This window comes from Chroicocephalus ridibundus, chromosome 6 (assembly GCF_963924245.1).
Source record: "Chroicocephalus ridibundus chromosome 6, bChrRid1.1, whole genome shotgun sequence".
Classification (NCBI taxonomy): domain Eukaryota; kingdom Metazoa; phylum Chordata; class Aves; order Charadriiformes; family Laridae; genus Chroicocephalus; species Chroicocephalus ridibundus.
The window spans coordinates 28,371,133-28,395,602 of record NC_086289.1 but is presented as its reverse complement, the minus strand read 5'-3'; the positions used below and the strand labels follow the sequence as shown (position 1 = coordinate 28,395,602).

The following is a 24,470-nucleotide window of genomic DNA, read 5'->3' as shown; positions in this document are numbered from 1 at the left end:
ACGATTTGCAAGTGATTAAACATCCTCAGTGCAGTCCCCTGAAGTAAATACGATTTATAACTCCAGGGCATGCAATAAGATTCTGAACCTAGGATATTATTAAGAGATCATTTTATCACTTAAAATAACCCCTTGTACCCAGTAATGAAAGATGTTATTTAAACAAATTGCCAAAGATCAGAGAGGCTATATAGCATATATTCCATTTGAGCTCTGAAAAAGTGGCAGCTATGGCAGAAGCATCCCAGCTCTTTGTAAAGACTAACAAGGGGGTGGGAAATTGCAGTCACTATTAACTTGTATGTTGAACTTAATGCATGTGGTAATGGGCCATGCTATATCTTCTTGTGTGTTTCTCAGTCTAATTCATGTAGAACTTTTAACTGTGGTTTCACATCACTTCCAAGCACCCATCTTCACAATCGCCATGCACAAAAAAGGGACGCCCCATATGAGAGTTCAGTGGGTATAAGCAGGAAAATTGCCAGAAGATTTTAAAAAAGCAAAACCAGGATTTTTTTAATATTCTAGTTCAAAAGTAATCCTAGATCTTACATTTTAATATAGCTAACGTATAATTGCACTACCTTTGACAGATAATGATTTAGTACCAAGTCCTTTATAAGGCACAGAGGGATGGGCCACTGTTAGACATTAAATCTCTGTTCCCTGCTCCCAAATACATATTGTAGAACAGATGCAGAAGAAAGCAGCAGGTAAAGGTGGTATGGTATACCAGTGGAATAGCTTTAGGCTGATGTAGTTAAGCCTTCCAAGGAGTCAGTTCCTTGTTTTTTGTGTGATACTAGTATACAGTTACTTGCCGCTTGGATTTCTGGATTATAGCTAAGTTTTTTTAAGTAGCTGCTAACACACATCCCTTATCATTACTTTTAAGATCTGTTATAGTTCTGGTTATAAGATCTAGTTACAACTCAGCTACCCTGAAAATGGTTCTATAAAGCAAGCATTACTTAAGGGGTGTACAACTTATTTTGGAATGCTGCTAGTTTCCATGGTGCTATCCCATACCCCCTTGTAAGGGAGCATTGCAAACCAAGCAGTCACGGACCCCACCGTGGGAGGCTGCAGTTTAAATAGACAGCAAGCTGACAGCTGAGAGAGATACAACAGAAGCAATCAAGGGAACTCCAGGGAAAGAGAGATGGAAAACAGCATTAAACCAAATTCATCTCTACAGTAGGACACGTTCTTTTAGTTAAATCAGATCACCCAATTTAGCTGAAAGGATTAATTATAAAATGAGTAGATAAATAAGCTTTGAACAACATAAAGGAGGAGCTGTATTTGAGTGATCTTCGAATCCAAGTTTTCTGTTTCCGTTCAGTTATGTATTTATACTTAATTTCACACTCATTTTTATTTTTAGGGAAGTTGCCACAGAGGGTTAGAGTGATAGCCATTTACACTGATATCCTGTCAGAAGAGTAGCCAACACTGTATGTTCAAGAGAAAGTTACAGACACCTCTCAGTCTCATGTCTCCAGCTACACACACTAAGAAAGGCAGAAAGGCATCACCAATTAATTCCCACTAAGAGAAGCTATTGGTAACATTAGCAGAGATTACCTTAGTTTCAGAGTGACATAGCTGTAAATTGCAGTGCACATCCAAATGTTTGGATTAGTACATCCAAGCACAATGCTTGGAAGGCATTCTTGCCTGCGTGGACATTAAGCTAAAGATCACAGTAACCCAGACAGAAAAAAAAAAAGGGGGTGGGGGAAAAAGCAAACATAGAGTATCTTTCTGTGCTGGTTACAGAGGCCAAACAAAAATGTATTTGCCATGTTGGCAGAACATGAAGCAGGCAAGGGAGGATGGGAAAGATAAGGGCCTACATTTGCGTATTGCTCTTTTGAGGCTTGTTTGTGTACAGGGACTTGTTCAGCACATAGAAAAATGTATACTCATGAGACAGAGGAGTTAGGGAGGTTAGGAATGGAATGTACCAGTCTGCAACCCTTGTGCCCAAGCAAGAAAACGTTTCAAGAAAATATTTCACAAACAAGAAGTTCCAGAATGAGCAGTGAGTGCACAAAGAAAATATTTTTCTGCTCCCCCCCACCCCGCCAAAGACATCAGTGCATTCTTGGGTCAGAGAGTAACAATTCCTTCTTTAGTCTTGTGTGCTCGTGCTTGTCTTTTTTTTTTTTTTTTTTTAAATATAATTCAGCTCATCTCTTAGCAACAACTTTAGGCACTAAAGGAATCTGGCTTCTTATTCTATTGTAAAGCACAAGCCCCTTTTGTGTTAGCTTACGTTGTTTCAAGCACAGAAAGGATTTTATTTTTTCCCCTCTCCTCCCAAATACCTGACCCTTTTGTAGCATAAATGGAGTTTAACTTTCAATCTCATGGTTTATGGAAGCATTTTTGAATTGTTCTTTGCAAACCAGCTAGCTTCATAGGTAAATTTCTTTCTCCAAACCATCATCTTCGTGATTAGGGGACTGCTTATGAGAGAGTGTGGGTTTTTACACTGTTATAACATTTAGCCTATATGCGTATAGTGTCACAGAATCATAGGGTTGGAAGGGACCTCTGGAGATCATCTAGTCCGACACCCCTGCCAGAGCAGTAGTAGTACAGGTGCAACAAATCACAGAAATCCTTGATCTAGATAAGGCATGACATTAGTATGAAATACTTCCTATCCAAAACAACTGTGTTCCTAACCCCCAAGACCTACCACTAAGCTGAAACGTATGGCTTCATTCAGCCTGAATTTTCTTTATTGGATAAAGAGTGGCTATTAGCAGAGGGGCAAGGAGATGGGTGTCAATGCTGCTGTCAGACGCTATGCTATAATTTTTAATTTGGTTCTTAATTGCAGTTACTCCTTGTATATGCCAGCATAAGCAATAGAAGTACCAAAATCCCCCATAATTAGATACCAATACATTGTAAACCAGCATATCTTGATTGATCATAATGGAACAATTTTGTTTTCCGAAGTACTGAACCTAGTTCCAAGTTAAGTGACTTTAAAAAAATGTTATAAAAATACCTGCAGATGGGTTCCAGAAGTAATAATAATTTGTTTCTAAAACCTAGTAGTCCAATGTTGTTTGGAAAAGCATTGCATGCGTCCAGTACAGATATTACTGATTACAGAGGGACATCAGCAAGCCTAAAATAGAAAGTATGCACTTTTATGGCCATGTATCTTCCTGCATCTTGCCAGTTTGGCACTTTTTTTGAACATCATAATATAAAAAGATATCAAAAAAAACAGACAAAAGCACAGGTCATCTGGGTTACACTTTTCTTGCAGTATAACAATAGGGAAATGATAGTCCGAGTGGGCCTTTCTCAGAGTCACTCTGGATAAACACTGTCCCATATCATACAAACTTCCACCAAGGAGACCAACGCTAGAATTAGTACGAGAAGCAAAATTATATCTTTCCTTAAAAGAATGTGTTACAGCTTATCGGAGTGAAGGTCACTGGCAGAACAGTGTGGTTTAAGTTGTGGTTCCCTGCTACTTACAAGTACAGGCAACTTTCAGACAGGCTTCTAAACTCCCAAAACAAGAATGTGGGGAAGGGATGAAAGTATCAAAGTCCGTAATTTTTTTTTATTCCCCATCTCTCTCAAATGCAAAATAGGGCAGAAGTGAGGGCTACTTCACATATCCAGAACAAAAATTTTCACACAACCCAGTCACAGCTGACACACCCAACAGCTAAATTCCTTTCCCAGATAATCCAGACTCACAGTTTTAAGTTCAGGGATGACACTGATGAACACAGAAGCTGTCTACAAAAAAAAAAAAAAAAAAAAAAAAAAAAAAAAGAGACCAAACACAACAGAGGATAGCCAGGCATGGTTTAAAACATAAAAATAACCACAGTCCCAGCCCCTCCCCACCCCCCCTAAAATATCTCACGACCCAATACTACTCTTTCTTATGCTTTCATTCTGAATGGGAAGTCTATCAGTTTAGGGCTTGTTCTCACATGCATAAGAATAAAAGATCTGATATACTGTCCCATAACACAACCAAGTCCTCTTTTGTGAATCAAGTTAGCTCTTCATCCAAATTTTAGTGCCTATAACACACCACATACAGTACCATAGATTTTTATAAAGCTTCTCCAAAGCTGACACAACGTCATCAACTGTTTCCAGATGTAGGCATAGGAGCTACATTGAATTTCTTTTCAAAATTAATAACTTCAATTTTTTTGTCATTGTAAACGTAAAAATGAACTCTGAAATTCTGGAGACACATAAACAAAATACCAAACAGAAGCCTTTAATTTTCCCAACTACATTTGTGTGGGATGTTTGCAACCACGCCATCAAGAAGGGAGGCCATGCTGTCAGTGTCCTGTCACTGCCCTGGCCACCTGCTTGAAGTCACCAAGAGCCCTATTGTTAGGTGGCCGCAGCTGTCCATCTTCTGTAGGTATCAGTGGAAACACTAACCAAGCACCTGACCCAAACTGTCCATCCAGTTAACCCTTCTCATCCTGTCTTCCTCTATCCATAAACAATAGACAAGGCAAAGACTACGGATTAACTCCAGTTTTGATTGTACACAATTAATGTTATTCCTAATTTAATACATGAACCCCAGTGCTAATAAGAACTTCAGATCAGAATGAGCTTTTAAATCCCTTTGCTGTACCACATTTCCACTCTGTTCTTTCATTAGCTTATTCCGCAAGCTCAGGACAGAGTTAGATGTTTAATAGATACATGCTTAGTCTATTAAACTGTTCATTCACTCGCAGAACAGTGTGATTCTAGTTAATTTTATTTATTCTGTTAAAAAAAAAAAAACAGTCCTTTTCCCCCCCTTCTGCTATTTAGAGGGTTTTGGTGCTAAATTTGTATCACAGGGCACACCATGTACTAAAGGAATGGAAACATTTTTCATTAATAGCACATTTTATTGTGATTAGGGAGATAAACCCCATAACTTTTTTGGAGTTCTAAAGATACCCTAAAACACACTACAAGTGTGTTTCAGAGACTGCAAGCAGCAGGATTTGGTAGATAATAGTAGAGATACCATATTTTAGAAAATTGGTCTTAAAGTTTTGGATGTCTCAATTTACTTGCCCAGTCCAAGAGCAAGTGCATGGGTGCACATTGACTATTTATATGCACACCTGGCTGTGGCCTGCCAAATCACATTTCTAAAAACACGGTACAAAGTAACACTACACACTGCAAAAGTAACAAAGATTAATTGAAATCTGTTGTCAGTGAGATCCCCTACAATTTCTTAACTCCTAATTTTGTCAAAAAGCCCAAAGGAAAAACAGAAGTGCTTATGAGACACTACTGTCTTTACTGAGGCAATTACATTTAAATATAAAAGCCAAGTTTCAAACACTGAAGGAAGACTAGGGCACGAAGGCATTCTCACTTCAACTAAAATATCCAGAGTATGACTGATTACAATGCATTACAGTTTCTAAAATACAAATGGAGAGGCTATTTCTAATGAGAAATCATAATTGTTGGCATTTATTAGCAGAGTTCTTACTCAAAAGTCTCTGAAACAGGCCTCAAATAAGTAAAGTCAAGCTTAAAACTAAATTATTGTCATATGGCCACAATCTAAGCTAGGGCTTGTGTCAGTGATTGTGGGAAAAAGGAACGAGAAAACCCACACATGAAGAAATTACAGCTGTGGTTTGGAATACACATGAAGCAGTTTTCTGCAGCTCAGTGAAAAACAATCACTCTTAAAGAAACAAAGCAGCAGTAATAGTGGTGTTCAAGAGGCATAACACCCTTCATTGGACATACTTCATTTGCCTTTTTGTTAAGCGATGACTAGTTAGGCATATTAAGTTTGACATTTTAAAGGAAAATAATTTGGGAATCCAAAAACATGACAGTTAACAGGCTTGAAGCCTACAGCGTTTTGTTTTAACAGAGCTAGAAAAGACTGCCACATCTCTGGAGAAATGAAAAATTATAAAAAGTTTAAATGAAAGAAAGTTATATTTGTTGTTTATGGAATAGTTTTTCCAAGGAAGACAGATTATTTTTGCTAAAGTTATTCAACTTGTGGTATTTATTTTTTTTCTACCTGCTTCCACAGAGGACTTACATCTTCACTTTCCTATTGAGCTCACGAGTCTTCATTCACCCACACGAGCTCCTGGCTAAAGTGGGGCAGATCTGCATTAAACAGAAGCAGCAGCTAGAAACGGGGGCTGAGGCAGAAAAGGTAAATGAACTATTATGTCCTTCAGTTAGCTGTGCTACTGTCATTTATTTCCCACTCTCTCCTTCTCATTGTAAAGCTAATTAAATTGATAAAGAATAAATTTAAATTGTTATTGCTGTGTATTAGTGGATGCACTTTTATTTGTGTCTTTTTCCTTGAAGCACTGTTGGTTCTTTGCTAGGCACAAACATAGATTATGTACTACTTTCTGAGTCAGATGCAGTGGCCGGAAATAAAACTTTCCTCATGAGGTTCAAGTCAGCACACTGGAGCAATGTGAATCTGCCATGAAACCTGCCCAGCAAGGGGGTTTTCCCTTTTGGGCTTTCACCATGTTAGGTCTCTCTTGAATCTGATTCCCCTTTCTCCAGTCACCCTCACCATCCTATTAGAGTTGAGGTTATTGATGGAGTACTTTACGTTGGTGCAACAGTAAATCAGAAAGTTACCTCTCACAAAAATTAAGGGATGCACTACTTAAAATGGTAGCCTGTGCTGACACATGTGACTATGCAGTTTTACTATCAACAAATTAAACCAAACTGGGTCAGTTTATGATATGCACTTAAGTCCATCTAAGTCTCACCACTATGGAAAGCATGTATGGAAGGCCTTTTGACTGGAATTGTACCAGAATGTCCAAGAATAGTCCAAGCTGGGATGCAAATAAGAGCGACAGAAACAAGGATGAAAACAGCAAGTATTTAAAGACCTAAATTGTTCAAATCCTGGGCATGTTTTGGATCCATTCCTCTATGGTGAGAAATTACACACTAACATTCCTAATCTTCAGAACATTGATAGTCTCATTTTGTTTTCTCTTGGTGTATCAGGAGTCTGAGTAGGGAACACAAAAGGTAACCTTGTGGTTTGGCAATACAGAATTTTTGACAGCAATACTGACCTTAGGGCTTCTTTCTCCCTTACTGTTCCTGGGGTCCTGGTCTCATATTATGTCATAAAAGTACTCCACAGGAAAAACTAACCACTCTGGGCAAAATTACTTTCATCCAGGTTTGTGACTGAGCAACCTCAAACTGATGCTCTGTAAATCGTTCCTCAGCAACAAGTAGCTAAACAACAGAGGTAGGAACTTGGAAGAGAGTCTGGGACCATCTGAAACTCATGGAATGAGTAAAGCTGATCTGTAGACATATGAAGAGGAAGACTGCTGTCAGTAGCTAGTGTCGAAATACATATATGAAATACTTGCATTTAAAAATAATGGGATATAAGATGAAACTTTTGTGAATAACAATACACTTAGGAGATTTTAAAATGAAAACAGTATTTGGAGACTAAATATGGTGGCCATTTAAAGATAAGATAAAGTTGTATTATTCTAGCTTTTCAGCAGATGTGTTCAAAAATCATGGCTTCAATTGAAATGAAATAGCATTACATCCTAACAACAGGATGTTTAGTAGAGCAGCTCATATTCCAAACACCCACACTTTTACACCTTCTGCTGACAATTTGTAAGTGGGCCTACAGGAAAACCAACAAACAGCAGGATGACAATAAAACATGAGCGTTTGGGACATTGCTTTAATTTACTTGCTTTGCTGGTTGCTTTACCTACTATGCCCTTGATCCCTTCCTACCCCCTTAACATAAACTGTAATTTTTTCCTGCCCACTAAACACAAAATTCTTGGAGAGCATTACATAAACTTTGGACATCCCTCTCCAATGACTACTTTACTGTCCTCTACTACAAGCACCTGTATGTTTTACAGAATAGTTTGGCCGGCAGCATTTGCAAACACTTGTTTTTTCTATCTGGCAACAAATAAAAGCTCAATTCATATGCAGCATAGAAATTCTCAACTCAAGGCACTCTACGTATTCACAATCATAACCCATTAAGGTATCATCAGCTACCAGCACCTTCTAATTAAGCATCTCTGTAGCAGGAATTAGCTGGAAAAAGTAGTTAAAGCAGCTCTGATCATTTCTGGTAGAGTTTGTTTATGCAAATAGCTCAATATTAGAAGCTGGCTGACATGTTGCCTGAATAGCATGTGAGCTGAAGAAGTGGCAAGGAGACAGGTTTTGAGGTTATGCACCACAATACTTATCATTCCTTTGTTTTTGACATTAGTGGCTAGCCAAGGAGTCCTATAGAAAACAACTCAGAGAAAAGTAGATTAAAAATTAAAACACTCTGGGATCTTGGAGCCCACCTAAGAGTCCTTTTGGCCACTCATAAAAAGGAAGGGTTTGACACTTTAAGACGTCAATTATAATATACAAGTCAGATGTTATGCTTGACCATAAAGGATAACATTTAATTCTCCATAAGCGTATTAAAGATTGGAAAGACCCAAACAAGATTGTCACAGAAAAACACGCCTGTATAATATTACTCAGTGTGAAAACCTGTTGTTAAAACTGTGGTGCATTTTTCCTGTGGCGTGAGGGTATTTTTTAAATCAAAAGTTAAAGCAGTAGGAAATAAAAAGAGAAAGTAGAAGTTAGTTTCTATTAAGCTTGTCTTGCCTGTCTCAAAATACGTAAGTTCCTTGAAAAAAATATGATTTCCCTCAGGTTTTGTCACCAGTAAGTTCTTTTTAAAGCCAAAAATCAAAACAATAGTCATAACCAGGTCATTATCATTAAACCTCCCTTTCCTACAAGCACAGTACTGCTATTGCCCTCTTTCCTAATTGGTAGTTGTTTCTCAGTCCTGTCTGTCTTATCTCATGCAGATCAGGGCTGATCCACAGTACTTAAATTAATAGAAGTATTTTTCTTCTTAAAGAAATATTTATGGGAGAGGTATTCCCATAGACTCCAGAAAATTCTGTCAGGCCTCACAAGGGGAGGCTCACATGTGGAGAAAGGCTACAGAAAAAGTAGGTTGGTCAGTTAACTGCAACCATGACAAACAGGAAAAAATGTGTGCTGCTACCCACATATCTGCATGATTTCTATCTAGGTTGTTTGATGCACAAATGATGTGCATCAAGCCTGTCACGCTGCTTTGGGTTTCATCAGAGTGCACCTGAAACAAGAATCTCATGTTTTGCTATATTGACGTTTTTTAGTGTTGCTCTCAGAAAGCATACCTTATTTTCACGAGCATTAAAAGCATCTGATAAAACATTAAGCTTTTTTACACCTCAAGAGTAATTACATAAGGAGTAATATGGTTTGCAGTTTGTCTTGCAACAGCTGCCTATCTTTCCATCATGAAGGAAGTAAACCCTAGCAACTAACAAGTAGATACATGAGATGGGAAGTCAGTGTTCACATGGAGATGCTTGCCGTGGCCTAAGGAAGGATTTTGGAACCTTCCATTCCTCCTTTTTCAGTTTCAGAAGTTAAAAAGAGAAGATAGTCAGGATTATTAATACCAAAACACAGTTCTGTAGCAGCTTTTGGTTAACAAAAGTGAAGTACGCACATACCTGTTAACTTTAATTGAATGGAAGCGCACTGGCTGCCTAATTAATTCTCTGTCACCACCCACAGATTAATGTTGTCAGACTCCATGCATTTCCTAGCAAAGAAGTATAAATTGTCTTTTCCCCAAGGCAGACAACAAAGGGAGTTTGGAGGACAGACAACTATAATCTGGAACTGTCCCACACTGTTTAGAAATACCTTGAAGCTGGGCTCCACAGGAGTGGCATTGGCAGAGATTGCTTTATAGGAATGCCTGCTGCTGGCAAAGAGAACGGTGATGTTCTCTTTTTGCCCTCACTATCCAACTATTCTGCGCTTCTCTTACTAGCGGGATCAAATAAATGCTATTAATAAAAAACAGCTAGGAAGAGCATGCTAGCAGAGTGCAGTTTGCAGCCCTGAAAAAAAAAAAAAAAGGCAAGAAAATTCCCTTCAGAATTACAAGCACCACTGGCTCATTTTCAGATCAAGGATTCAAGGATGTTTTGTGTAACTTCAAAGTTCTTATTAATCAGTATTAATATTCCAACTAACTATATACCAGCAAGATGTAAAAAAACCCACAAAATAGCGTAGTTCAGTTGACTTTTGGTTTTGATTAAATAAACTAGGACATACTATGATCAGATGATGTTTTGGCAGGAGTTCCTACCAATTCTTGGAAGACATTCTCTATTTGTCTTAAGAGAAAATACACTGATTTCCTGTAGTGACACTCACATGCTAAGTCACCTTCTGTTGCCCCAAGAGGCTGATGCAGAGTGCAATGAGGAAAGTGCATTGTGTGTGGGGAGAACCACTGTGTACTGGGACTTCTGTAGCTTACAAGTGGGGAGGTAAACGCAAATGAAAGCTTCCTCTTTTTCCTCAGTGCCTCATAACTTGAGTGGGAGGACAAACATAAACTGAATTAAGTTTTGAGTCTTCTTGTTCATTAAAAGTGTTTTTAGCACCTACATTCCCCGTTTTATAAGAGTGCTCCCTTGGATTTACTGATGCTGCTCCCTGTTGCTATGATAGTGGAGTAATTGGCATCCATTTCAGGTCTAACTGATGAAAAGCCTTAGACAATTCATGGGTAACAGAAAAACTTAGAAAATAGCTCTCCCTCCCCTTTCTGTGGTTGATAGCTTTTTGAGTAAGAGCCAATACTTTTTATTTTCAAAGTCCATTTTGATTTAGATGTCATGGAGAGAACACGCATATCTTTCCTGTCATTCATTCATTTCAATATACAGCTCAATCTGGAGGGTCTGATAAATTCTATAGAACAAAAATGTCTTTGTGAATGTTTCTCGTGAAAGATGCTTGGTAGAGTGCTGCGGTTTGTATGGATTTGAATTCAAACACGAAGGTACTGCTGCCTTAGATGGCATAAATCAGCTTAAGTCCCATTGACTTCAATCAAATAAGTCAGTTAAACTATTCTGTCATCTTCCTGGCTTTATACAGCTAACCTTGAAGATATCTTCAAAGTGTTTGGTAAGAGACATTACCAAGCTATCAGGAAAGGAGGCTAAATTATACTATTTAGGAATCTAGCTCACAGTTAAGTACATTCTTCATTATCCCCTTCACCTACTACTAATGCAAAGTATTTTCGAGAGTGTCTCTAGTTTTACATGAGCCTTCATCAGGTAATTTACTCTGCAGTCAGAAAGGTCTATGGTCAGTAATCAACTCTTTGTTTCTTTCTAGGCAAAGCTAAAATCCTTTGCTGCCAAAATCATTCAGCTCCTGAAGGAATGGACTGAAACGTTCCCCTATGATTTCCAAGACGAAAAATCCATGAAAGAGTTGAAGGAGATTGCTCACAGAATCACGCAATGTGATGAGGTAAGGGTGGGGGGAGAAAAACCTTAAGAGGTAAAGCAATTTTTGTCAACCTTCATATACAGTTTATCATATTCTGTACAATCCCTTGCTCCTACATGTAGTATTTTCTAAATGGACTTCAGCGGCAGCTGCTAAGCTGTCAGTGTAACTGCAGGACATGGGCTGAGTGATGAACTTCATGGTCCATTAGCAGAAACTGTCTATGTATAATCATCAAGTGTAAGAGGAAGAGACAAAATAGTCACGACGATATGAAAAATGGATGTGGCACAGAAGAAGAAAGGGAAGAACAGTGTCTATAATGGCACAAAATAATTAACTTTCATAATGAATGATGTACCATCCTTTGTACTTTGTTACTGCTCTATACATCTAGTCCCTCAAGACATACCGACTTGTTGTAGCAAATGTACTCTTGCTTAAGGTGAAGATGCTTATTATTTAATAGTTTATTCCTAGCTCCTAGCAATATAATCAGCTGTTTTGTTGCTATGTTTTGAGTGACACGTACAGTATTTCCAAGGAAGTTATATTTGAGCTCTGCTAGCTAGTCAATCATCAGTCTTAACAGCTCTGAGTTTCTAGCTTATGAAGAAGACTAGACCTTACAAAAGACTTTTCTAAAGCAAATAGATAGTACAAATTCAAATAAAACAAGAGCTGTTGGTTTTCTAGTTTTTTGTTTTGTTGTTGGTTTTTTTTCCCCAACACTGAAAGCCTACACTTTTTTCATATTGAGAAAGTCACTCTAACTACCAACAGACAGAAAGAAGGATATAATCAAGAACTGCAAGGGAATTAATTGTCAAGTGTGTGTATGAACATGAAGGCTTGCTTGTATAGAAGTAGAAGCTTCTCCTTGGTTTTAAACCCACGACGTCTATTTACATTTGAGAACAATTAGCAGGAAATGGGAATACAATTGTATTATGTGTTTTTGTTGATTCAAGTACAGAGAAAATGAAGATCAACAGGTTTGACAGTACTGCATGAATCAGTGATAGGACACAGTACAATTAGGTGTTACCAAGTTGTCAAAAGGAAGTATGTCAGTTTTGTTGCATCAGCAAAGCTGTTTACCTGGGCCCTACTATGAAAATGTTGGTGCCTTAGTAGGAGGGAAAAAGGAAATAGGATTACAATGTGCCTTCTATTCCCTTTGTAGACAAGGGTGAAGAGGTGTATGTTGGCAGAGATACTACCGTGAAAGGGGACTTGGCAGAGGTTTTATTTAGTGTGTGTATCTTAGTATGTGCTTTCTTTCTCTTTCCCTTCCCTCCCACTCTGTTATGTATGAATAAATTGTCGTTTGAGAAAAACACGTCTTTACAGAGTGACTCGGTGCTCTGGTGTCTGAGGCATCTGATGACATTCATTAATTACAGCATCACAGTATTTATCCCCTCAACAAGGCTACAAGTCAAGTTTGATCAGTGAAGAGCTATGCCACATCTGACCCCTAGGAAACATAATTTGACACTGACAAAAAGCATGTCTGGCTCTCAGTACTTGTTACCAAGAGAAATTACCCATACTGTGCTTCATCAAGTGATTAAGGTAATGGTTTGGGGTTTTATTTTGTATTTTAAAGCTTTTCCAAATCCCCTCAGGACACTATTCTCCATCCATAGGATAGAAAGTAACCTGAGAACTCGCACAAAGCAGTCAGGTGCTTGTCATAGTGCTATCAGACAGCATACCAAATAGCTACTGCTATAGAGTTACGCCCCAAATGAAGTACAAATTCTTGTTTGAACTCGAGCAAGGACAAATTATTGTACACTCATTGCCTTATTTTCCAAAGTTGTAAAGAAATTTAGGGTAAGACCAGTAATGAAAGGAAACTGCTAAAACTCTTAAGGGCATTTGTCTAATTATTAAGATGCTAATAAGTTCACAATAGCTAAAGTAAGCCGTAGTTATTAATGTCACTGCAGTTTCTTTGTTCACTTTCACATAATATCTGCAATACTCTCACCTGCCTTCAAGTTTGATTCTCAATGATCCATATCTAGGAAGTCTCTCCTCCCGGACACATGGGTAAGTCAGGCATAGCAGCTGAAGTCAAATGATTTACAATAGAAAGCTCAGCATACCAGAGCGCAGAATTAGCGCTTTATTTTAGTCCCTGCCATGCTCCCTCGGCATTTCTGAACACTTGTAGCACAATATCCGAAATGGCTCCAGCCAGCTGCTGTTCAGTGGTAATCTAGTTGCCTCATCAAGATGAGCTACGCTGCCTTCAGCTTTTCATTTGATTTCACTTGGGAGTCAGATTATTGCCTTGTAAAGCAACATTCTGACACTACTATTGCTTAATTATAGCATGCAATATACAAGTATTTGGTAGTCATCGTCTCTCACATCTGCTACATAATTTCAGTCATCACTGCACATTAGTGGTTTCTTTGAACGATCCCAGATTCTTTGCAGTTCTTTCTGGTGCATCCAGTTGACTGGCAGAAACCAACACAGCAGGTTGTAAACTAATGGTTAATCTTGTGGCTAACTTCAAGAGAAATAATTTGCATGAAAGCAAGAGAACAATTGTGTAGGAAAGAGGAAAAGGACTGTCTTTGGTAGAAGGAGTTTTTCCAGCAGCAGGAAGAACAGTCAGAGAACTTGGCTCATTTAAAGCAGTAATAGGAGGGATGGAGGAGTAGGAAAAGCGATCAAGTTAGCTTTTCAGGGTGGATCTCATAGAGAACATCTATAGGACACAAACAATCAATGTCAGAAAAAGAATTCAGCTTCCCTTAGTTGTCAGAATACTGAGTGGATTGATTATAGTTCTGTGGCTTTACCACTATGTATCCTTACAGTTCCTATGTTTAAAATCTGATGAACAGAAAGGCATTTTAGTTGTCCAGTTGTGCTCTTACTAAATCTTTGGATGCTATATTTGTTCAAAGCCAGTCCAGGGTATTTTAGGGGTATATTCCTGGACATAATGCAAATTCCCTGGATTCTGCCTGGGCTAGGTAGAATTGATCATCAGCGGGTCTTATCAGAATGAGAAGGAGCTTTTTGGCACTTGGTACCCTCAGGATCCAGGAAGCCTTGTGCAAGCAACTCAACCACCTTTCACTATACTCACTTTTAAGCTGTTTACCCTGATGCCTTTGAAATGGGGTAATAGCCAAAAACTGCTGCAAGGAGCAGGCCAGCCAAGCAAGTGAAACAGAGTTGGGAAGGCGGGCAGATATAACAATGTCATAATGAAGTTGTGCGGGCAGCTAGGACAAGTTCATTTGTCACAGGATGATAAGTTCAGATAAGATGAAAGAATATGGATAGTAGACATTTATTTTTCCCAGTCAGAAATTCTTTGGTGATCTGTGTCTGCAAGAGCTAAAGGTTTTTAGCAGTCATTTTTTCTTCCTTTTGCGTAGGAAAATGGAACAGTGAAAAAGATCATTAGCCAGATGACACAGAACCTCCTGATGGCCCTCTCCGCACGGAGCCAGTACCAGGAAATCAGAGAGAAATTTCGGCAGCCTGTTACTGACAAAGGCACCATCCTCAAGACCAAGACACAGTCAACTCAAAAGGACATCCTGAGTGTGTGCTGTGACCCTCTGATCTTGGCACAGCAGCTGACCTATATTGAACTGGTGAGGCGCTAGTTTGTGTGAATTACTTAGTTTTCCATTTACTAAGTATTAATATACTCATCAATATTAATTTTGCTATGGCTTCACTGAAAGCCTCTAATGTCTTAATCAAAAAAATAACAAGTAATGAACAAGATCAATTAGGTACCAATAAACACACCTCACATACCTAGACTATAGGAAGATGAAAGTTACCAAAATATTCTCCTAACTCTGGCTTTATTGATGCATTTTTCACTGAACTCCCTGTTTGTCTGCCCAGTGACAATCCCTCATCTTTCCAAACACAGGAAAGGGTGAGCAACATTTACCCAGAGGATCTGATGCAGATTGTCAGCCACATGGACTCCCTGGATAATCACAAGGTACAACATGGGGCATGGAGGGGAAAAAAAACCAAAAAATAAGCAGGGTTAAGAACCTCCACGATTTGAGTATACCCTGTGCAAGAAAGGTTGACATTTTCTAATCTTCTTTAAGCTCATGCCTTAAGAAATATCCACAAGATTTTATCAAGACATGAAAAGGAGGTTTATCTTTTGGTATGTTGACTTTATCATGATACAGGATAAGATTAACACGTGGCCTGTTCTCTTACAGTGCCGAGGGGATGTGACCAAAACCTATAATTTGGAGGCCTATGACAATTGGTTCAATTGTCTCAGCATGCTGGTCGCTACAGAGATTTGTCGGGTAGGTATTTGTAGAAAACAAGTAGCAAAATGGTCTTGGCCTTAAGGATGAAAGGCAGGCAGTGGTCTAATAGAGATTTAAACATTAGCAGTGCAATAATAGATAATAGCATTACTCAAGCATTAAATTATTTGCCTGCTTATATGATGAAGAGTTCATGGCTACATTTGGCTTTGCATATATTCTTTAGTTTTCTGTATCTTCCATAGTAGCATTAGTCATACAGTGAAATGGAACTTTTGTGGAGTTTGACTTAGGAGCTCTTTTAGATTTTTATTTTTTTTAAATCCATAAATTGCAAAGGTACTTGTCTTTAAATGCAGATTTACCAGTAAATAGCTGTCCTTCCACTGCACTTAGGTATCATTAGCACTGTCATATTCATCTGTTATAGAAAAATCAGGAATAAACTTTCCTCAGAAGTCTGGAAAGAAAGTGGACTACTGGAGAGGTTGAGGTTAAAAAAAAAAAAAAAGAGGGAGAACAGCCTTTTTAGAGGTTAAAGTAACTTCTATCATATTATAAGCAAAGAAATGGAAGGTATACTGCCCTAAGAAACTTCCCCCTGCCCCTCCCCCCCGGCATGTGTATTCTCTGTCTTTTTAGATTCCTATTAATAGGCACCAATTCTAGCAAATGGAAAATTTTGTCCCTATGCCTGCATGGTCAGTAGCTCTTCTGTGGAAATCCAGATGTCTACTACAGTTTCATGAAGTCAGATATATGGATCCTAATCTCTTAAGATTTCCTGCTCTCACAGAAATGTACTACAAAAACGCACCAAGACATCTTCCAGAGCTGGCTGGGATGGCCAATACCTTTAGAAACCAGTCAAACAGAAGGTTTTAGCATACCAAGGGCTAAGACAAGCCATTGACTACTGAACCATTTTCTTTTGATATAACACAGAAACTGAAGTATTTAGGTAAGAGGTTTTTTAAAAAAAAGAAAAAGGGAATTCCCTTGAGAAGTAGTCAGCAGTCACCACTCCAGAGCCATATTTATATAAGCCAGACCCAACTTCTAGATCTAAATATAGGAAGGATTTTGATCAATGAATGTAATCTAGGCAATAATACTAGCTTTTTTTAAAGAAAAAGAGGAAAAAGGAGACAAAGATTGATGGCTTTTGGAAACAAAGTTTGGAAACAGTGCTATATATTAATTTTGCTCTGTCACTTATAAAAGAATCTGCAATGCAGATGTTTAGCATCACTTGCTAGATCCTTTAGATGTTTGCATTAGTGGGTATTTGTATATTTGATCATCATCACTACCTGCTCTCAAGAGGTCATTTAAGAGCATACACAGTAAAATGAGAAAAACAGAACAATTGCCATGTCCTGTTTTCACATTCAGGTTACAGGTCCCTGATCTTAAGTTTTTCCACTGCTTTCCCCCCTTGTTCTGAGGTTTAGATTTTTTTTATATTATTTCTGAAGCAGCTTCATGTTATCTCCCTTTTCCAGTAACAGGAAATTGCTGAAAGTGTCCAGCTTGTTCATGCAAGATTCCCTAAAACATTGACCTTTTTGTATAAACAAAAACTTACACTCCCCCATAACTGGACAAATAATTGACAGTAGCCCCAAATACTTCTGCTATTTTATTAAAAATTAATCTTAACAAAATACCCTCAAGCCTATATCATAAGGTTTAGCTTGAAACATCTATTCAATCAACGTGTTACAGCACCTTTGACTGAACATCCCATCCAAAATTCACGCCATCCCTTCCCTCTTAAGAGATCTTGTTTTTTCCAGGTTGTAAAGAAAAAACAGCGTACAAGAATGGTGGAATTTTTCATTGATGTGGCAAGAGAATGCTTCAATATTGGAAACTTCAACTCAATGATGGCTATTATCTGTGAGTACCCTTAACACAGATGACAAAAGGCACTCCATTTTACAACCTGACTGACAAGACTATGCTCGTACTTGCCCTAAATTGGCTGCCCATATCAGCATGCACACTTCTACAGGGGCAGGATGTACCAGTGACATATTAATGTGCGGGTGGGCAAGCGTTAGCTACAGCTTTTGTTTGTCAAGCTGAACTGCCTTCCAAAACGTGTGGTGCTAATACATAAACACAGAGTTATGTTAGCCCTGTATTTTTTCAACTCAGTTGTTTCTTTCTTTGTCTCTTCTCTCTCTATTCAGCTGGGATGAACTTGAGTCCTGTGGCACGGCTAAAGAAAACTTGGTCCAAGGTCAAAACAGCCAAATTTGATGTTTTAGAGGTATGTATAAAGTTTAGACTTTGTACAGAAATCCACCAGATAGTAATTCCACAGCAGAGTTTTGGATGAAACTAAGTCAAAGATCACAGAGGCACCTCTGTCAGTGGTCACCAGCATATAAACACTAGGAAGAGCATTTCCTGAATTTCAAACTCCCTACTTGCCTGCAAAAAGAAGTGGATGCAAGATTTCTTTAGGTTATTTCTTCCTTGCATATGTTTTCCAATTTAACATCAAGGTAGTTTTCACTCCAGTGCATTTTGCTACCCGTAGAACTAATTAGAATACGCCATCTAGTGGAGATCTGAATGAAAACAAAACTTAATTGAAATCGTCATCAGACGGATTGGTGACAGGAAGTTAGAATTTTGTTTTTTCCAATAGTCGTTTATCATTTCCTTTCAGTCTTCTATTAACCATTGAAGCAAAGCATAAATTTAAAGCCAGTACAGAACCCTCCTTTCAAGCAAGATAGAAGTTACAAAAACTTGAATCCAGGCCTGATCAGTGTAAGCTACTTTATCCCAAAAGTTTAAAAAGGGCCCAACGAATTCATAAAGAATGAACTCCCTGATGGTTAGATCAAAGATTTTTATATTTATGTATTACTTAACTGCCCTTTTCCCTCCTCCATAAAAACAGCACCACATGGATCCATCCAGCAACTTTTGCAATTACCGCACAGCCCTGCAAGGAGCAGCACAACGATCTCAGACTGCCAACAGCAATCGAGAGAAAATAGTAATCCCAGTTTTCAACCTGTTTATTAAAGATATCTACTTTCTGCACAAAATACACACAAACCGCTTGCCCAATGGGCAGATAAACTTCAAGGTAGGAGTTTGCTATTAGAGAACCTGTAATGCTAGTTAAACATTGTACATTAAAAACATTTGCCAGTTTTGAACTTCTGTCTCATTATATTAGCAATTCCTTCAGCATTGTTGTGATCTAGTCATAAAGTGATATCATTATCTAGGGGAAATGATTTCATCAAATTTCTGTGAAAGCTAGTGCTTGCAGTTGCCATATTTATATTCCATATCCAGCAGGCCCACAATTGCATATACAGAAAAGAATCCATAAAACTGTTGGAATATAATTACCTTCAGTTAAAAGATTAATTTTAAAATATAATTAATTAGAGATTTTTTTTTTGTTAGTTTTACGTGAAGTGGAACAGATGCACCACAAAACATAAAATTCATGGAATAATTGGAGTAACATTAATTTGTTACCAAAACTGATGCATGAAAAGATTGAGAAGAAAATAAGAATTTCAGAAGCCAACACACCCCCCCCAGCATTACAAATCACTTAAGTAGTACAGAAATAGTCTAATGTTAGCTAGTTGGAAGGGGAAGTCTCTTGGAGGAATGTTGTACTCGTGCAACATTTAAAATGAAGGAAAGAACTTGAAATCAAGAAGTGTAAGAATTTTAGTGTACCACGTATGATTGCAGACAAAAATTTGCCACTCCTCAGCCCTGCACCTGCCTGATGTTCAAAATGGATTGGGGGAAGCGGAAGGCAGTAAAGAATAGAAAGTAAGCTTTTCTGTAGCAGCAAGCTGTCCTATCTGATCAAATTGTAATAGGTAACTTCACACTGAATCATCAGCATTAGCTGATTTAGCCTCATCAATTTAGCTAGCTATAAACGCCACATGCAACCAGCAACTGATATTTAGCAGGTCTTCAAGAGAGTTTCTACGTGTTCTGGATTCTCTCTCCCTGACTAATAAACATACACATCCAGAAGACCACAGCCTGGCAAAAATACTTTCAAAGGTTTTTTTTGCCATTATTAAGGCTGGGTAGGGGAGCACACAGAGTATAGAAGACAATCCCTAAGTAATTATGCATAGTTATGCATATCTATAGTTTCTATATGTTATTTTGGTTATTTCTTAAATATGTCATATTTCATTTAAGTTGAAGGTTGGAAATGTGAAAAGTAAATTAAGTTAATAAAAGCCATTTACTGACCAGTTCCACTCACACGCTAATTTAGAGATAAGACAGAGAAAACAGGCCAATAGTACTTGATTATATATGAATTAAAGGTTGATGATGAAAAGAATTGAATGCAAGAGACCAGGCAGTTAGCAGGGATATGCTATTCTAAATTTGAGAGGCTAACAGATGGGGAACTAGAAGAGAGGGAGATGGAGGGAGCAGTAAGAAGAAGGGATAACAAGGAGGACTGAATAAAGGATAATAACAGAAGAAGCACAAATAAGAACAAGACTGAGAGGCTGTGAAATTGAAACAAAAGAATTAAATTTGAAAGAAACAAACATGATTTTAGTAATATTCTTTTAATTACATCACACAGAAATTCTGGGAAATTTCAAGACAGATTAATGATTTCCTGACATGGAAGCAGGTCGAGTGCCCTTTTGAAAAAGACAAGAAGATCCAGAGCTATCTACTCACAGCACCCATTTATAGTGAAGAAGGTAAAATCCTTGAACTTTATAGTGAGTCTTCCTACTTGAAATGCAGACAAAAAAGAAATTAACATGCAAAAAAAATATTTTATAAGTATGTATTACCACTTCTATATTGGCTTCTGATGAGAATAAACTTTATTAGGAGGCCTGCTAAGTTAAACCTGCTCTATTGCAACTCTTAATTTTTTTTAAGTTAAAGAACCCATGTGTCTGATTGTTCTTATTTTATTTACTAGCTCTCTTCATTGCATCCTTTGAAAGTGAAGGTCCAGAAAACCACATGGAAAAAGACAGCTGGAAAACACTCAGGTATGAAGCTTCCTCAGAACATGAGTCTTTTTGCATGCGTACACAGGCACATGATCATCAGCTTGCTCCCTTACCAAGCATACCCAGCTTAAGACCATTTTGGCCCAAGTATGAATTTATTTTGTTTCTTCAAAATTAAGATCTGAAAAAATTCAATAGGGCTTGGATTTTGATACCGCTTTTCCAGACAGATCAGTTCAGGGTGCAGGATCACTGCTGAGATTATGAAGGAGAATGTGCTTTGTTTAGGCTATCGAATACAGTAAAAGAATTTACATTTGTAGCAGTTTTCAAACATGCTTTTCTCAGGGGAACAAATATATAAAGATACTTAGAAGGCGCTATCATCTACACACTTACAAATCTTATAAAAGGATGAAGTTTTAAATGAATATTCTAATTTTCAGCCTACTCTTAAGGGAGGAAATCGCAGCAATTCCCCCTCCCTCTTTGAGAGGGGGATCAACCTCTTCCATCTACATGACGTTACTTTAGATTTCTTCTAATACTGAGGCCAAGGCAGGAAGAGAGATTTAGACCTTTGTAAATGATGTTAAGCCTTTAGATTTGACATATCTGTATCAGATAAAGAATGTAGAAGTCTGTATGCCCTGAGCTGCAGTTGAGCTACGTTATAACTGCATTGTCCTAGACAAGACACTGTTTCCCAGTGACCCCAGTGTTTCTCAGGAAGGCCACATAAGCTTTTCACTTATGACACCCATGCGATCTGCCTTGTATTAAATCTGATGCTGTTCAGCAAGCAATAGTTTAGGATGACAGAGGAACATATGTTATTTGCCTGAGCACATCTTAAGGGCCTGAAGTAATGTTACGAAGGTTAAATTTTCATTTAATTTAAAGTCAGCATCTTTATTGGAGTTCGTAGATGGATTCCAGTTTATAACAGTTGAAAAAATCTTTCCCTTGAAGAAAGGTGTCCAGCTAATGATGCAAGATAGATCTATTGCCAACCTTTACCAAACCCATAAAACTTTTTTGTTGTGATAGAAAAGATAATTATTTTTATTTATTTATTTATTTTTTACCGTCTTCTAGGACAACTCTGCTTAATAGAGCCTGAGATTTTTGGATCTGATTTGCAGACTTTGAAGCACATTGAATGAACGTGTTTTTACAACCTGAAGGACTTGGACTGAGCTGAGACAGACCTCACTGGCTGAGGTTTCTTTTGTATATACAGTAACTTTTATGAAATAAAATGTGGTAAATATTTCACATGTCAACCTTAAGGCACTTAAGTGAAGGGTTTTGGTTTTTTATTTTAAATATAAGGGCAGGGCCCTGTTCTCAGAGATGAAATGTATCATGGGAGTTGGTATCCCTGGGGAGACCTTATTCTATCAGCATCCAAGTTTTTATTTTTTATTACTTCCACCAAAATAAGTAAAAACTAAAACACACATCCCAACTAAAGCCAGTGTTCAGGTTAAATACTCCATTGGACCAGTGGTATCCTGCAGAACACTCAATATGTCTGTCTATCTTTGAAGTGAAGGGTCTCCTTCAAATCAGCGATACCGTTCGCATGTGTTAGTGTTTGTAGAATCAAGGCCTTAGACATCTGCAGCAAGCGTGTTCCTCTCCTACATCAGAAAATAGTGCCTTACAAGGTACTGATATCGTTTAGTGTACCTTCTATTACGCTGGACTGGAAGTAAAGAAAATAAAAATATGGATGTCTTGAAACCAGCTACAATGTACTTTTTAAATAAAATGGAGAATATGGCACACGAAGTAGAGTATACCTGCCTGTAACATTGATGGTGCAGCAAACATATTTTTGTTACATGATTTAAAGAGGTAAGATGGGGTAGCTGCTGGGGGATGTGCGTTTGTGTGTGAGTATGTGTGCGTGCATGTGTGAAGATGCACACATGTCTAAGTTGATTACTTCTGGAAATTATCCTTTAAATTCTGGCTGTCAGAATCATTTGTGTTTTCCTTTATAGAAATCAGGGAAATTTTTTTTGTTGTTTTGTTTAAGAGAAGGATGTCTAACCTAGATTATCTCTGCAAAACAGGCTAAATATGTTTTTTTGAAAACAGTTTTTGGAAAATAAAAATCACACATGAGCTAGGGAGAGGGAAGAAAACTCAGATGTCCAATTTGAAGTTAAGGCTAAAATTTCCAAAGAAGCTTAAGAAGAGTTCATCACCACTGAACAGGGCATTTAATTCCCTTATTTCCTTTGAAAATGCTAGTCTGCACTTACAGACAATTAAAGGAAAGACCAACTTACGATATAAGCTTTTCCTAGTATTTTAAAAGCTATGATTGACTGTCTGGGCCAGACCCCATTGAAATCTAAGGGAAAACACCATAAGAAATTGCTCAAACCTTTGAAGCCAGGTCAGTACCAAAATTACTCGCTGATGCTTACCATTTCTAATTTCTCCTTTTAGCCTTGAGTTTACACCTGATTTGGCTGTCTAAATGAGCACCTGAGGAACTTATGTTAAGATTCATGGTATTTATTTCCAGGAGAAAATATACAGTTCAGGACTTACTTTCTCACCTGATCTTTGAATTAAAAACTAAAAAAAATAGGCTTAGATTAAAAACTATCTATTGTCCTTTCCAGTAATTGTTCTGTTAAGGCTTGAGGACTGGATATTTGTAAAGATAATGACTTGAGCCAGACTATTAGATTTATTTTTATTTAAAAAAAAAAAAAAAGCCCTGTAGAATTCACAGTGGTTGTAGCCTCCCTCAGAGCCTCGCAGAGGACCTCTGCACAAGCTTCTTTAAAAAATGACTGAGTCTAAGTAGATGGGGTTTATCTTATTCTGCCTTCTGTCGAAGAAGGGGCGATACTTGCTGGACCGAGGGTTTAGTTTATTCCAGTCCCATAGACTCTTCTTGCTGAGTGCCTACAACCAAAAGCAGTGCCACTGTTTCATGGGGCATCTGCAATCACTTAGTAGAAATTTTTTGCTGTGTTGGCCCTGTAGTGTGGTGATAAATTAAGGAGCTTTCCCTCTCTCCCTGTTCCAGCTGCCCCCTTGACAAATACTTGAAATTAGAAGAGTACATTGGGGTAAGAAAGGGAGATAAATCAACGTTTTGCTGATTCCATAGCATTGACATCAAAGAGAAACAAAAGCAAGTTATGCTTTTGAAGAAGGAAGTAGAATACTAACAAGAACAGCCCAAAAAAGGGGAAGGGATAATTCTTATGATCTGCTGCTATTTTTCCTGTGCTGAAGTACTGACCTTCAGCCCTGGATTAGAGTAAGAATATTTATACTGTATTATTACAGTGTTTTGCACTTTCAGAGATGTTCTAGTTAGTAATGTTGTCAGACACTATAAGAGGGATTGTCTATCAGCTTTGTTTATGTAATTGAAGTTTAAAAGGGATGCTTAAAATTTAAGAAAAATATATATATTTGAAATGCAATTTTAGAACACTTTCTGTAAATGTATAAAAAAAAGCTTTCACATGAATGTGCACTTCACTGGTCAATCAGTCCTAGTATATACTTGAAATAAATGCAGTATCCACATTGGTTCCTTTTTATTTTTTCTCCCTCAGTTTGATACATTCCTTAAATACTGTGTTTTGCTATTCTGAGCTGAAATGCTAAATATAAAGCTGTACCATAAAGCAGGATATTCCGTGTTTGACTGGATGTGCTTGCATTAATAAAAAAAAAAATTGCTTCA

At 37.8% G+C, this 24,470-nt stretch overlaps 1 protein-coding gene across 5 annotated transcripts in view; it reads left to right on the top strand.

Annotated features, from left to right (window-relative positions):
* Positions 1 to 24,470, top strand: part of RASGEF1A (RasGEF domain family member 1A) — a 171,513-nt gene extending 147,043 nt beyond the window's left edge. For 4 of the 5 annotated variants that reach the window (XM_063338873.1, XM_063338870.1, XM_063338871.1 and 1 more), the window contains 11 exons: positions 6,092 to 6,220; positions 11,329 to 11,466; positions 14,859 to 15,080; positions 15,371 to 15,445; positions 15,681 to 15,773; positions 17,537 to 17,639; positions 17,936 to 18,015; positions 18,658 to 18,849; positions 20,353 to 20,476; positions 20,707 to 20,779; positions 21,839 to 24,470. In XM_063338873.1, coding sequence (XP_063194943.1) covers positions 6,092 to 6,220; positions 11,329 to 11,466; positions 14,859 to 15,080; positions 15,371 to 15,445; positions 15,681 to 15,773; positions 17,537 to 17,639; positions 17,936 to 18,015; positions 18,658 to 18,849; positions 20,353 to 20,476; positions 20,707 to 20,779; positions 21,839 to 21,863 — 1,254 coding nt within the window. In that variant the 3' untranslated portion in view covers positions 21,864 to 24,470. The remainder of the gene's footprint in view (positions 1 to 6,091; positions 6,221 to 11,328; positions 11,467 to 14,858; positions 15,081 to 15,370; positions 15,446 to 15,680; positions 15,774 to 17,536; positions 17,640 to 17,935; positions 18,016 to 18,657; positions 18,850 to 20,352; positions 20,477 to 20,706; positions 20,780 to 21,838) is intronic. The other variant, XM_063338874.1, reaches the window with a different exon arrangement.